Genomic DNA, 14,382 nt, shown 5'->3' on the forward strand with positions numbered 1-14,382 from the left:
GATCGCGTTCGACCGACTTGGGCTGCGACAAATGGTTAGTTAGCAAAGACTGAAGTTGCTTTTATGTATGATACGGCGATGATCATACTTTTTTCCCTGTACCATTAGTAGGATAGAATTGGAATCCACTCAGCTAGCGGAACTGAAATTTCAATCACTTATTTCAATATGTGTGACTCAGGGAATATTCAACATAATACTGGCCAGCGAAGGTATAAAACAAAAGTAACAAGAACTGGATTTCCACCATCACCTAGTATCTAATCCGCTACCCCAAGCAACACACACAAACCACAGCCACTAGACACTCATGAAGAAACACAAGAGCAGCATCGTCCTAACAACCTAAACAACCAACCCCCTCGCATCATCGACCGCACACCTCGCCGCCCTCTTCAACTCCATCTTCCAATCCGCCTCACGATACCTCGTCCATGCGCCTAGCCCCTCCGGCGGCTGAATGCTCAACGTCTCATACCCCTGCTTGATGATTCGATGGACTTCCCGAGGACTCAGATTCTTTTTCAGGTTCGCCGGTACCGGCACCGCTTCTCCACTCTTACCCGCTGCTTCGGTATTCTGATCCGGATCCACGAACAACAGCGTGTAGAAGTGCGTGGAGACGGAAATCAGCGTGTCGATGGCGGCTACGTGGACTTCTTTGTTGGTATCAGCGCCTGCGGATGCGGATGCTGGTGCCTTGAAGTTGTAGACGTCGCGGAAGCGCGTGATGATGGGGCCGGTTTCGACGAGCTTGTAGAAGAGGTCGTCGTAGGAGAGGGGGTCTGGGAGGAAGGTGTCGCCGGAGGAGACGCAGAAGGCGATGAGGTTGATGAGAGTGGTGGTTAGGGTTGTGGTGTGTGGGTTGCTGGTTAAGTCCGGGGCGTAGGTAGTTAGGAAGCGCGTGAGGGAGAGGAGGGTGCGCCAGAGTTCAGACCAGTGGTAGGTGAGTCGGATTTTGTTCATGGAGAGGTAGGTTAGGAGGCGGAGGAAGATTGATACGCAGTGGCTTTTACTAGTTAGTTTTGTGTTCTATGTTGGGGAGAGGCGGAAGAAGGGAGAGGGGTACCTGTAGAGGTTGACGTCGAGTCGGCGGCGGAGATTGTGGGTTAGGGTGTCGATGAGAATGTCGAAGATGACGGTTACTAGGACTCGATCGCCGTTGACGAGAGGGAGATATGGCTGTCTTTGGCGGCAGAGGCGCACTCTGCGCTTGCTTTCTTCACTGCAGAGTTGCTTGCATAGCGTGCTGTCTTCGGAGAGGATGCGCAGGGTGAGGAGGTTCAGCTCGGCGTAGTGGGCGACTCTTGGGGACCGATAGGCGTGCTGTAGAAGGTAGGAAGTGAGGGAGAGGAAAGAGGCGAATGGTGTCTCCTCGTTGTCCTTCTCGGGAGCCGCGCTGATGAGGTGGTAGCCGAAGAGCTTGTTGGCATTGATGAAGTCGTAGGTGGCAAGGAGGATCGCTGCTTGTTGGGCCGGTCTAGTGTTGTTAGCGGGGGATAGCCCCTAGGAATTAGGATAGACTTACAGTGCTGCGAACAGATCTTTGGCTTCCTCTGCGGTTGGCGTGCCGGCTTTCTCTTTCTTGCCCGGAGCAAGTACACCCAATCCGAAATAGATCAGGGTACCGACGAGAGACCAGCCCTCCGGAGAGTCATCTTGCACTGCTACATAGCCGTTTCGCAGAGCACCACAGGAGAGACTAACCCCCTTGGCAATCTTCTGGATACTGGCTTCGTTGACAAAGTCATCGAGTCGCAGCTGGTAGGGATTTTGGAATTCGAACTTGTTGTAGTTTGCTAGCAAACCTAAAAGCACGAATGGCTCGAACATTTGCATTGGGGCCTCCGTTTCTTGGACGAACTTGATTGAAGATTAGCTTGGTTGTGGAATGTTTGGGAAGTAACAAACCTTCATGAGAGAAGGAAACAGGTCCCGGTGTGTGAAGTAAGAGACCAAACTTGTCTTGTATGCCCCGCTAGTCATGGCGATGGCGGCTTTTATGGCATTGAGACGGATATCATCTGGTATTCGTTAATGCACGGTCGAAGTGATGTCGCTCATGAAAAGGGACTTACAGCTGCTGCCGTTCCGAATGATGCCATCCAGGACAGTGACAAAGTTGGAGATCACATGGTCCACGTGGTCGAGACCAGCAAGAACAGTAATAACATCTGAGCTGGGGTTGGTGTACTTCTTCTTCAAGACACATGCTAAGAAGATCGTCAAGGTCTAGATCATAGTCAGAAAGTGATGACAGTCGTCGGGCAATGCACATACCTCTAGAGCATAGGAATTCACCGGACTGGAGGTGGAGGCAGCTTCGCGAATTGCGCGAGCAAAGAGTTGCTGTGTTTGGATCTGCTAGAGTGTTATGAGGGACTGTCTGCTGATAAACCAAGCATGGTGGTGACGCACCTGCAAGTTGAGGGTCTCGTCAGGACTGAGCTGGTTCAAGACCGCAGTAAGCCGAGTACGATCGGGGGGCAACAAGAAAAACTCGCGCCAAAATCCCTCTGATGGCTCTGCATAGTCGGTGGTCTAAGAAATTGGGTCAGCTGGAGTGGTATATACGCCGCGGGGATTACGATACATACTTGGAATAGATTCTCGTATAGTTGCACGATCTTAGGCTTGAAGGTTTCGGGTCTACTTTGTTGGGTTAAGGGGGATTCCATTGCGTTAGGTGAGAGGAGTGGCGGTCAGCGTTAAACATGGGACCGCTGCCAGCATCACAGATGGGAAGTTTAAAGAGCCAATATGAGATTCAATAGCAAGCGGGCCGATGGAAGAGGGACTTGGAAGTGGACATGAAATGGTAGTCGCCAGCTTATTCGACCACCACTTCATTTCTCTTTTTCTGCCTATTCGGGCCAGCCCACACCAGCCACGCAACACCCCTGCTCCCCCACCAGCCACGGTTTATGTATGAAGGCGCCACGGTTTTGCTTTGTATTATGTGAAAGTGGGAGAGGTCTAAGCCTCCTACTTTCTTCCAGCATAAATTATGATGATAGTAATTTCATTTATTCTGTACCTTGACTTTCTTGTCGTTGCAGTGACAACACGTGCCTCTGCTCATGCCGACCTTAAGATGACATAATCAGGGGCATGTGAAACGAGACACTTAATAACATTAAATTTGATGCATGACCTGACATCAATAGAGAGTCAAGGGTAGATAGAATGCTCCCATATAGAAAGGAGATCATGTGCGTAACAACTCTGCTATAGTCACGTATAGACAAGGATCAGCGACTCTTTCCCGTTGCTCCCCGGGTCCTTCATTATTGTATTGTCCCCCTGAAACATCAAACAAAGCAGAATCCCATTAGTCATGGTTTACGCCTGAGGTACTCATTGTGGTGTGGTGACTGGTTACTCAGGCAGCCGTGTTAGTAATAACGGTGAAGAGCATCGGGCCAATCACAGTAAAGAAGTAGCAATCGCAGGGCCAGCTCAGCAATGAACAAAGTCAAAGAAATCAAAGGAAACGGGACTGCTGCATGATCACTGGGTCACAGAGGGGCCATTTAGATTGCAACGGACAGTTCCCCAACAATCCCGGCTTCGATCAGGCGTTCATTTGAGACCACAGCAGTGGCGCCACCGTCGCTGTGTAGAAACACCTCCACGCTGATTGGCCCGTCGGGTCCTGGCCCTGGCACCTTTTAACCGACCGCCGGCAGTCTTTCCGCCTCCCAAACAGACTCAACTTCCGACTCACCATCATTCTTCCACTTTTCCATCATATTCCTTTTCGTTCAGCGACGACACAACGATTAGATTCATGACATTTCAGCTCCTCGTTACTCCTACTGCAGTATAGAGCATCCTCTTCATCAAACACATCACATTCTCCCAATATGTCGCTTTGCAAAGCCACCATGCCCTCGCCGGTGACATCATCCGCCACGATCCTCACCTGGCTCAGACAGTCGTCCTCCAGACGCTCGACGCAGACCTGCCGTCTATTCTCCTCATATGGCAATTCTCACCGGTCCTCGAAGCGCGAATTGCAGACTGCCACTGCCTACCGTCCTCACTCGCTGCCCACCTCCTTCCCGCCGCCCCGGAACACGGGCATCTCTGACACTTCCATCGCTGCCGACTTCCCTTCCCTTCGTGAGATGTCCCAGCCTCAGCTGCCCGGCCAGCAGGGCCTGTCCGACCTCAGCCTCCGGGAAAGCGAGGCCCAGAAGTCCAAGCCTGCGCCCGCTCCTGCTGCTGCCGAAAAGACCGCCGCCAAACCCACAGAGAAGCCCCGGCGCAAGCTGCGTGCCAGGAAGGCCGCGATGAAGCTGACCCCCGTGGCTATTGAGCAGCTTCGCAAACTCCTCTCACAGCCGGAACCCAAGCTGATTCGAGTCGGTGTGAAGAACCGTGGCTGCTCCGGTCTCGCCTACCACCTGGAGTACGTGGAGAAGCCGGGTGCTTTCGACGAAGTAGTGGAGCAAGACGGTGTCAAGGTTCTCATCGACAGCAAGGCATTGTTCAGTATCATCGGTAGCGAAATGGACTGGCAGGAGGACAAGCTGAGCAGGAGATTCGTTTTCCGCAACCCGAATATTAGTAAGCTTCCCTTTGTCCGCGGGAAACCCCAGAAACGGCTGCTAACGTATCACTTGTGCAGAGGAAGAGTGTGGATGCGGTGAATCCTTCATGGTCTGATTTATGAAATTGAAATTGGCACTTTTCATATGTTTCGAGTTCATAATTATGCGGATTCATGGGTTTTCTCGCGTTTGTGCATTGGCCGGCGTTTTACTGGTGGCGGGTTTGGCGGGTTCGGATAATCTCTTCTTTAATTGCTTCATGCTGGACATACATTGATTCCCGGGCAATGAGCCCACTACTGTGCAATATATCTACTTTGTCATATGATCGACGGCACTGCATGATACCGCAGGCAACATTGGTTGAAGATTCAGCGACACAAGCCGTGATCAATCATTACTTTATTACTACTTTATGTCGGACGATCGTGAATACAACAACAAACTGAAATGACTACATAATCTCCAAAGTACCATAGAAACATCAAGTAAAAACTATAACATGAATTAGAACTAAAGTCACCGAACTCACATGCAGCATTGGCCTTTCGGTTCCTTCGGACCTTTGGATAAGATCCGGAGTACTTGAATGAAATGTCGGATGGCCTGTCCGATCCCTGCAATACCCAGGCTTCGCCTGCACCTCATCCGATAGTATATGAAGTGCTCATAACAGAATACATTAAGTCTACTATCTCGACCAGCGGCAACTATCACCTCTACCTACTACATCTCCTACTTCCACTACAACCATATTACTCCTAACACCCCCCTAACCTATTGATAACACTGGCCATCTCAATTTCCAGTAATCATACCTCCACACACAACAACCTCAAACCACAATATATAAATTAATTGATCAACCCTTCTAAGAAGAAAATTCACCGCACCACCCTCTCCCAAACCCCCTCAACATCCTCATCCGGACTAATATTATCCACGATCCCCAACGCCGTCGTCGGCTTCTTATACCCCAACAACTCCAACATCTTCTGACTCATCTTAGTGACCACACTCCGCGGAATAGCCAGGAACTGATTCTCCTCCGTCCGCAAATGTCCCCTACAAAAGAACAACCCATACATATTCCTCACCGTCCCGGGGAGCGAGTTATGTCCTCCTCCATGGTACGCCGAGGCAAGGAATATCAGCGCTGAGCCGGCTTTCATCTCTACCCATACCCAACTCCACCGACATCAGAACAATACTAATTAAGGGGTAAGTAGGGCAGGTAACGTACCAGCAAAACACACCTCCCCATCACCAACCTCCGCCCACCTCTCATCCCCCCACCGATGACTCCCCTTCACAAACATCGTGGCCCCCATCTCCCGACTAACATCACAGCCCGCAATCAGACACCCAAACTGACTCACCTGGTCCCAACCCCACTCCCACTCGCGATACTCATGTCGCACATGATGCACATTATCGTCCCGGTGGAGGAGCTGACGAGGCGCCCCGTACCCGATGTTCATTGCCACGCTGAGGCTGAGTAACGGGTCGAGACGGTTCGGCTCCACGCTGTCTTCGCGGTTGATGCACCATTCGTCGACGAGGATGCGCGTGCGTAGGGCTTCCAGAGTGGGGTGCTCCGCGGTGATTCGGGCTATGGTGGGGGATTTGCCTACCAGGCCCGGGATGAGGGTCGTTTGGGAGGGGATGGTGGTGAAGGCGCCGTTGGTTGTGGAGGTGGAGGTGGAGGTGGAGGTGGAGGTGGGTTTCTTGGTGCTGGTGCTGGTCCATGGGGTGAGTTCGGTGTCGATGGCAGTGAGGTCTTCTTTTGGGATGAAGTCGGAGATGATCACGCCGCCGTCGCGGGAGAGGATGGCTAGGATGTATTCGATTGGGGTGGTGGAGGGGATCGTGCGCAGGGAGGATTTGGGGGTGTAGGTTGCTGGGATCGGGGGTGGGGTGGGAAGGGGGAGGCGGGTCATTTTGGTTGTTATCGTTGCTGGTTCTTGAAATGTAGATGGTTTAGTTTGTCTGGTATGATGATGATGCTGGTAGTCTCTGTATCTAGAACCATGTCTCGAGGGGGTGATATAGTTCCCCTCTCGGGTCGGCTCGGCTGCGTTGCGGAGATCGGGTGGCATATCCGATGATAGGGCTGACATGTGTGATTGATAGATGCTGTGGCTGGATCTACTGCACTGGTCTGGAGATATTATATGATGGACTGATGGATTAGTACAGTGATGGTGTTGTCTGTTTCTGTGCTGCCGCTTCGGGTGTAGCTCGAAAATATGACTATTATCAGTCAAGAGTTATTGTATTGAGTGTAGTATAGTTGCTATCTAGAGTGTATATTCAGTTGCAGTGCAGATGTTCTGCTACTGCTCTCGATAAAATTAACAACACCCTATATGCAAGTGTAAGCTCCACCACCTCGAAGCTCCATATACACGACTCTATATACGTTGGTTAATACCATACATCACAAATCGTCCCCCTCCTGAGCTAGCCAGAAAGACGGGCTCGCATTGTAATCAATCTGATCCACAATGGCTGCGATATCATAAGATGTTAATCCAAGCTCAGGCAACTCATCCTCTGAGACATTCAATTCCCCAGTGATGAACGGTAACTGGGTGTTGTCATTTGGCCTATGATCCTGCTCATGCGCATCATCACTCGTCTCTGGAACTAAAGTGGCACTGATGTGATTTGCCGCATTCGCATACCGCTCCTTTAGTCCCTCGAACAAGGTCTCGAGACGAGTCAGATCAGCTTTGCGAATTTCGGCTACGCGGTTCCCCTTGCCAATAATTTCATCAAGAATTAGATGTGCTTGTTGGTTGGAGCTTCGCTGTCCGGCTAATTCAGGCACAAGGGCGCTGGCCATTGTGAGGTGGATAGCGGCGCCGTACGTAAATTCCAGGTCGAAGGGGAGGAATGATTCTGTGGTGCGGTTAGTAGCTGATGATTGTTCTTTCTGCATTTTGCCCACCGAGAAGGCCCTCGTCCACTAGAGCTTTAAGTAACTGTAGACTTTTGGTCGCTGAGTTGATCCCCGTTGACATCAGTGTTTCCATGAGAGGGACAATCCGGCGGCAGCATTCTAAAGGGAGGCCAAGTTTATCCAGACGCTCCCGTAGAACGGCTAGAAGGAGGGGCCGTGTGGCAACGATGACACACTAGTAGTATGAGTTAGTTGGATTTTGGTTTGCTCGAAGGCAGACATACCTCGTGATATAGCAGGAGGATATGGCGCATCCCTTTCGACATGGAGTTAACCGGGCCTGCGAATTTGGTATTGATAAAGTCCTCCAATTCCCGAGCTAGATCTGCCATAGTGTTTAAAATAGTCTTCGTTTTCTCAATGAAGGATTCGATGGGCCGTCTCTCAGTCCTATAAACGGCTATCGTCCATGAGTCGATATCCTCTCGTAATGGTGATAAAAAACCTACTGCCAAGTATTGTGGACAATAACCGCGATAGCTTCACCCTCAGACTTAGCATAGCGTTCCTCTGGCACGATCGTGTTGGGGAATCAATTAATGCTGTGACATCGCTATCATGCACAATCATGGGTATGCCCAGTGATGACGAAAAATGGCGGTCCATAATGTACAGTGTCCACCAAAGATTACGGCAGCGATCAACAGCTGCTGCCCCCAGCTCTTGCTCCGGAAGCTCCGTGTGTAGACCTTCAAGTTGCGCAATCCGGATGGCCTGGCTAGCCTGTAATATGTTAGATTTTCCGCCCCGCGCAATTCTGAAAGCAAGCCAGGTTCTTACAAAAAGGTGTCCTGACTCTCGTCGATCAATTGAGTAGAGATACAAAGCTGCTAGAGCCATGACCTCGATGGCCAGAAGGGTATCTCTCCATATAGAACTGTAATCCGGCATCAAAGACATGGCACGAACAAAGTATGCTGCACCTGGCGGGTCTCTCTTCTTAGACTGGTCAAGAAACGCTTTTCCAAAGGACAACACTAGCAAAAACTGGATGAACCACAGCCGACTATCAGTTGCTTTCTTGGTTGCATCGCCGTAGTAGAACTCTTGCATATGCGCTGTGAAAGTCTCCTCGTCCAAAAGCCGGAAAGTCTGGCCCAAATGGAACTTGACTGTGTTGAAAAGATAAAGAGCGTAGTCCATAGACGGGAGACCGCTGATGTCAGGAGCAGCATCAGAAGACGACTTCCACTGTAGAGGATAGATATCTCCATCAAGATAGTAGGGAATATCGTAGGCCACGTCCGGATGCAGCCTTTGAGACATCATCAAAGTAAGACGAGCGGTAAAAGACCAAGTAGATGTTGGAGCCAGCCAGACTAGTCAGGTCAGCCGCATGCGCATACCAACCAGGATTACATCAGAGAGGAGAGTGCCTGGTCTTACTCCATCGGGATAATCGATTATCATGGGTGTTCCTCATCGTCATTGAGGGCAGACCAAATGGACTGGGCCAATTTGCACCTGGAGAACGCGATTCTGAACCGAGAACATCTAACAGAGTAAGACTACAGCGAGGAGACAACAGAGTTTGCCCGCGTCATATACATACTTTCGACTTCCTCGAATGCAACATCGTGGGTTCGTTTCTTCGTCGTCTCATGCTGCTCTTTAGCCTGTGTCTGCAACTCACGGAGGCACCTGCCGCATTATGAGCATCGTATGATCCATAGCCATCCGATCCTTTGGAAAAGTACCGTTCCGATATCAGAACCCTACGGTTTTCCTCGGAAAACCGACAAGGAACAGCGCGTCTCTGACAATTGGCGCATGGTTCGACCCCAGAGCATTTGATCTTGCTCTGACGACAGGCAATACATCTGGATAAGCGGGGTCAACATCGGCAAGCTAGTTTCCAAATTACTTTGCAGGTTTCTTACGCGTTTGCCGTTCGTTTTACCTTGCGGGGCTCGGCTTGCATCGTGAAGATCACCCGAGACACCAAGGAGTAGACCCTTAGGCAAGCGAGTAGTCCGCCACGATGATTGTATCTCAGGACATTTTGACTCTTTTGGACTTGGATAGGAAGGAGGGATTATGATAAGCTAGGAGGATGAGGGGAAGACGCCGATCACGAGACCGGCTCGGTCTTATCAAAACCCACAGACAATGTCTTTTTTTCTCCAAACTAGTTACCCGTTCGGGAAAGACGCGTATGATTGCTTATCTTCGTCCGTCTTTCTACACTGGATTCTGTCTTCTGATAATATCGCACAAATGAAGTTTAGACATAAATATGATGCCCAGGTCCAGTACTTTTTGGGCTTGGCTTGCGAAGGAGCGCTTACCATGGAATACGAATTGACATAGTTGAGAGCGAATGACCCCCTATAAGTCGAAGATAGTCTCTGTACGATATTGTATCTGAGTGACCTGCGACGGAATTTCAGAGTTCAATTGTCTGCAAGCTTGACAACAGTCGAAGGTCAGTTGAGGATAGACGTCCGTCCTGACCTGAGAATTCTAGTAATATTGTACCATTAGCAAGTCATGTGTATTTGGAATAGATACCAAAGCGCCTTCGTCCGCATGAATACCGACCCCATATTGCCTATGAACGCCAAATCAGAAAGGACGCCTCCGGGAAAAAAAGGATCCCAGCCATATATCCCAACTGTCCCATTTGCCAAACAGAATCAAAGAAAGGTCACTATATAATCATGAATCATGTCCGTGAACATGCCCGAGATCCCGCCTCCCACAATCTCGTAGTTTCCCCGGTTGCCATCCCAAAGAACCATTGGCCCATTGTTCTGATAACATCCGCATCCATCTTGCGAAGGTCAAACAGGCGAGTCGGACGCATTATCAGCGAGTTGCCGTCAAAATACGCCTCGATCAGCCGAGCATGTTGGGGGCCCATAAACGAGAAAAGCAGGACCTTGGAGGCGGCTTGATTAGTTTCAGGTATTCTGATGGAGTGGAGAGACAGATTTTACCGGTGCAGTCAACTGCTCGACAAAGCGGACAGACTTCATATGTGCGATCATCAAGCGTAGAGTGACCATTACTTCTCCTCGTAGGACCTTTGCGTTTGTACCGTTCATATTATTGCAAACAAATGCTTTGATATGGGGTTGTGGGCCCTTGGCAAGTTTGGTAGCCCACACAGTTAGCCATTCAGGGTAGCTAAACTGATGCAAGTTCGTGAGAGGCGGCTCATCAATGCTGTTGTGTAGTCAGATGCAAGAATATAATATCAATAGGCAAACGGCAAGAGCTGATGCTTACCTGAGATCTGACTGCAGATTCTTGAGCTCATAAGCCTCGTCACGATCGCTAAAGTCACTGCAGATGGAAATATAACCAGAAAACCGGTCCAAAAGGAAACGTGAACAGTATAGTGGGTCTCTGTGATGTTCAGGAAATGAATCAAATTCAATAAACTCTCTCCCTTCTCCTGTCATGCTCTCAACAGGATCGGCCATTATAGAGGCAGAACAGGGCGTGAAGAAGATAGGCCTAGCATCGGATTTTTCTTCTAACTCTAAAGGCAAGATACTAATCTTATGGAGCTTTCCTCGATGCGCATCGAATTCATGAACTTCGAGCTCCTGGACGTAATCGCAGTATGCGCGTAGAGTTTTACGTAGCTTCCGGCGTTCTGCGGGCTCAGAGACAGACATGATGGATGGTAGGACGGATTCAAAACATTGAATCATTGACAATGTCGATAACACAAGTACTAAACTGGGGAGCAGTGCAGCCAATCACACGTCCTCCTCCCCAAACTATAAATCACGTGCACAACCGCCGGAAGACCTCAGGCAACAGCCTTATCGGAGGTTATCGCAAGCAAGCCGTGACGTACCGACATCGCCGGCTTCAATCTTCATCTCACACCCTGTACACCTCTCCACAAGACGCATAGACAATGGCATCATCATCCTTTCTGAAATCCCCTCCGCCCCTCGACCTCCCACCCTCCACCTCCACCACCAACCCCCTTTACGTGACCATCCGCTTCTCCGCCTCCATTCCCGACCTCCCCCTCGACATCTTCTCCCCGGAAACCACCACCTCCGCGGGCCTAAAACAACTCATCCGCACACGTCTCCCCCCTAACCTCTCCTCTCACCGTCTCCGCCTCATCCACGCCGGCCGTGGCCTCGAAGACAAGACCCCTCTCTCCGTATCCCTCAAACTCCCTCCCACACCCACGCGGTCCCCGCGACCACCAACATCCTCCCCGCCCAATGACACCACCTCAGACCCGGCCTCCGATCCCAACCGCAAAGGCAAAGCCCCCGTCCGCGACCATCCCCGTCTCTACATCCACTGCTCCATCGGCGATATCGTTCTCTCAGCGGCCGATCTTGCCGCGGAAGCGTCGATCGCATCTACACTCAACGATGACGAAGAACAATCACCATCAGATACTCATCATGAAGACGGTAGTGCCAGAGGACACCGACAGAAAGATGTACAGAATGGTGGTGATGCTAGTACTACAACGCCCGCCCCGCGGGGTTTCGACCGGTTACTCTCGGCGGGGTTTACACCCGCCGAGGTGGCAGGCCTCCGGTCGCAGTTTCTAGCGGTACAGTCGGTGTCGCATACCCCGGATACGATGCCGTCGGGGGCGGAGTTGCGGGAGCTGGAGGACCGGTGGATGGATGAGGGGTCGACGGCGGCTATGGCGGCTGGGGGAGGGGGCGGGGATGGTGGGGTGGTGTCGTTTGCGGAGGATGATGGGGGGTTTGGGGCTGGGTCGAGGGGCGCGATGGATGATATGCTTTGGGGGGCGGTGATGGGGTTCTTTTGGCCGGTTGGGTGTGCCATGTGGTTGAGGAGGGAGGAGGGGGTCTGGAGTTGGAGGAAAGGGTTGGCGGTTTTTGTTGGGGTCGTGGTTAATATTGCTTTTGGGGCGATGAGGATTATGAATTAGTGTTTTTTTTTTTGTTTGGTTTCTTTTTCCATGTATTATACCCTTGGTTATTGGTTTTTCTCTAAGTTTTCTAGACATCATAGGGCTTGGCTTGTCGACGGAATTGTGCGAGGTACTAGAACATGTAACATGGCGCCTGATTAAAGCTGATGGGTTGCTATCATACAACATTGCGTGATGTGTCTGCGACTGCAGACTTATAGGTGTCGTTAAGAGGGAAATGAAATGAAAGAGAGGCCACCGGTAATAACGCCTTCCAAACCCACGCTCAATGGAACTTGCTGTAGATAACGGCGAAAATCAACAAGATCAAGACTGTGATGATTGCGATTGTGATCAACCGATTCGTAGCCATCCTAGAAGACAGTAAGCATTTGGGCACCAAGCGGCTGTGACAAGCAGCAAAGCAAATGTCCTTGTGTATTAGGGGGACAGTACCTACGGGCCATGCCCCTTAGTGTCTTGATACTGGTGTCCACATATCCTTCGCTCTCGAGCAGTCGACCCCGCGCATTCATAATCGTCTCACGCTGTTGGTTCAAGTCGGCCAAGGTGTTGCGACCAATATCCTCCGTTTCAAGGGCGATGCGCTGACTCTCCTGGAGCCGGGCGGAACTGCGCTCCAACCGCTCCGTACCAGACAGGAGCTGTTGTCTTTGTTCCAGATGTTCGTCCTGCGGATCATCTGTGTAGCGGTCGCCGAAGAGCGCCTTGCGGTCATCGGAGAGGGACCTCAACTTGCGCTTTGCCTCATCGATATCGGTAGCGTAGTTGCGAACGCGCGTGTTGATCTTCGATCGTGCTGCTGAGGGGATGTTCTGTTTCTCCATGCGCATTTGATCTAGCTGTATTCCCGCTTGTTAGTGGGGAAATGACGCGGAATGCGCTTTTTGACAAGCTAGTCGAACATACCAATTCCGTGGCTTCATCCAGGGCTCTCTCGGCTTGCCTGATGGCTGACTTTCGTTGCTCACCGCTTGACTCGGCGATCTGGTCCAGCTTCTGATTCAAATCGGCTTGTACCAGCTTTAGCTCGGTCTCGTAGCTGCTGAAGAGCTCCGAGCCGGCGTCGGTGTCCAACGGGTTCGACATTATGATATCAGATGGGGGGTTTGCGTAGGTTGAAGAGTATTTGGTTATGTTGCACAGCCGACCGAGACCGAATTAATCAGTGGATAGGGGTTGCGGATCCAAGTAAGTGGAGAGAGTAGTACGGAGTAGCCACCTTATCTTCCGTGGTGGCTGGCGGCGCCCGTGCTGCTCCGGGAAAGAGATTGAGACAATCAACGGAGGGAATGACACGGTCTATGAGAGAATGAACCAGAACCAGCTCGAAAAACAAAACCAGTATATCTGAAGGACAGACGGAGATGCAGCTGGATGGAAAGCAGATAGGATAGGCAGATGCATGGAGAGAGACAACTGGCTGGCCTGCGGCGATGACAGGAACGGCGACGGGCACACGTGATCGGCGGCCGAGGCAGAGGGATCCGGCTGACGTCGTCGGGCTCAACGGCCGTTAAAGCAGACTAACTTATTAGTCTAATCGTTGCATCGCATCTGGCGCCAAGTTCGACCAACAGATCCATTGTATGGATTCCATTCATCGTGCCGTTGAATGCCCCTCCCCCAATCCAGGGTCCCAGCGCTCACCTCGCTTATGGGAGGCTAACATTATGGTTGGCTTGTTCCTTTCCATTCCTTCGAGGAGAATGGTCCCCTGACTCGTGGTCAATTAACTTCTCTAGGATTCGCCCCCCTCATTATTTCCGTCTCAGATCGGTGGAGCTTCCTCCTCGACTCATATAATGGCCCTATTTCCTTAGGCCCCCCTCACTAGTGACAGGTCACATATCTACCCCAGTTTTCGTTTGGGCTCTTTTTTCGGTAGATCTGCCTTAATATCAAGGAACATCCATTCCCTGAATACTCGACTGAGTCGCCCTAGCTGTGTCTGTCATCTGATGCGATCA

The 14,382-nt window shown here is 51.0% G+C and overlaps 7 protein-coding genes across 7 annotated transcripts; 2 read left to right on the forward strand and 5 right to left on the reverse strand.

The window, feature by feature from the left end:
* Nucleotides 1-157: 157 nt before the first annotated feature.
* Nucleotides 158-2,804, reverse strand: BO87DRAFT_358561 (ARMH3 family protein). Its single transcript, XM_025621474.1, has 8 exons — nt 2,598-2,804; nt 2,419-2,541; nt 2,281-2,361; nt 2,079-2,232; nt 1,912-2,024; nt 1,529-1,863; nt 1,070-1,480; nt 158-1,009 (listed from the first exon to the last, which is right to left on the reverse strand). Exons 1-8 carry the CDS (start codon nt 2,676-2,678, stop codon nt 346-348), a joined length of 1,962 nt encoding a protein of 653 aa, XP_025480046.1. The 5' UTR covers nt 2,679-2,804; the 3' UTR covers nt 158-345.
* Nucleotides 2,805-3,709: 905 nt separating this feature from the next.
* On the forward strand, nt 3,710-4,773 carry isa1 (Fe-binding Fe/S cluster assembly protein ISA1). Its single transcript, XM_025623301.1, has 2 exons — nt 3,710-4,572; nt 4,634-4,773. Exons 1-2 carry the CDS (start codon nt 3,888-3,890, stop codon nt 4,669-4,671), a joined length of 723 nt encoding a protein of 240 aa, XP_025480047.1. The 5' UTR covers nt 3,710-3,887; the 3' UTR covers nt 4,672-4,773.
* Nucleotides 4,774-5,259: 486 nt separating this feature from the next.
* On the reverse strand, nt 5,260-6,496 carry BO87DRAFT_334269 (phytanoyl-CoA dioxygenase family protein; the record flags this gene model as incomplete). Its single annotated transcript, XM_025620438.1, has 2 exons — nt 5,260-5,730; nt 5,800-6,496. 2 exons carry the CDS (start codon nt 6,494-6,496, stop codon nt 5,441-5,443), a joined length of 987 nt encoding a protein of 328 aa, XP_025480048.1. The 3' UTR covers nt 5,260-5,440.
* Nucleotides 6,497-6,820: 324 nt separating this feature from the next.
* On the reverse strand, nt 6,821-9,517 carry BO87DRAFT_458925 (Zn(II)2Cys6 transcription factor). Its single transcript, XM_025628904.1, has 9 exons — nt 9,402-9,517; nt 9,219-9,341; nt 9,074-9,162; nt 8,908-9,015; nt 8,302-8,840; nt 7,971-8,244; nt 7,746-7,921; nt 7,510-7,696; nt 6,821-7,460 (listed from the first exon to the last, which is right to left on the reverse strand). Exons 1-9 carry the CDS (start codon nt 9,440-9,442, stop codon nt 6,997-6,999), a joined length of 2,001 nt encoding a protein of 666 aa, XP_025480049.1. The 5' UTR covers nt 9,443-9,517; the 3' UTR covers nt 6,821-6,996.
* A 483-nt stretch (nt 9,518-10,000) lies between these two features.
* Nucleotides 10,001-11,147, reverse strand: BO87DRAFT_458926 (uncharacterized protein; the record flags this gene model as incomplete). The annotated part of the gene is made up of 3 exons (XM_025628905.1): nt 10,001-10,402; nt 10,461-10,689; nt 10,753-11,147. 3 exons carry the CDS (start codon nt 11,145-11,147, stop codon nt 10,187-10,189), a joined length of 840 nt encoding a protein of 279 aa, XP_025480050.1. The 3' UTR covers nt 10,001-10,186.
* A 200-nt stretch (nt 11,148-11,347) lies between these two features.
* BO87DRAFT_358571 (DSC3 family protein) lies at nt 11,348-12,409 on the forward strand (the record flags this gene model as incomplete). Its single annotated transcript, XM_025621475.1, has 1 exon — nt 11,348-12,409. The coding sequence occupies exon 1, from the start codon at nt 11,396-11,398 to the stop codon at nt 12,407-12,409; it is 1,014 nt and encodes a 337-aa protein (XP_025480051.1). The 5' UTR covers nt 11,348-11,395.
* Nucleotides 12,410-12,451: 42 nt separating this feature from the next.
* On the reverse strand, nt 12,452-13,802 carry BO87DRAFT_376443 (v-SNARE protein VTI1). Its single transcript, XM_025623302.1, has 3 exons — nt 13,322-13,802; nt 12,848-13,254; nt 12,452-12,765 (listed from the first exon to the last, which is right to left on the reverse strand). Exons 1-3 carry the CDS (start codon nt 13,499-13,501, stop codon nt 12,678-12,680), a joined length of 675 nt encoding a protein of 224 aa, XP_025480052.1. The 5' UTR covers nt 13,502-13,802; the 3' UTR covers nt 12,452-12,677.
* Between the last annotated feature and the right edge of the window lie 580 nt (nt 13,803-14,382).

The sequence above is a fragment of the Aspergillus neoniger genome (assembly GCF_003184625.1).
Source record: "Aspergillus neoniger CBS 115656 unplaced genomic scaffold BO87scaffold_15, whole genome shotgun sequence".
In the NCBI taxonomy this organism is placed as follows: Eukaryota; Fungi; Ascomycota; class Eurotiomycetes; order Eurotiales; family Aspergillaceae; genus Aspergillus; species Aspergillus neoniger.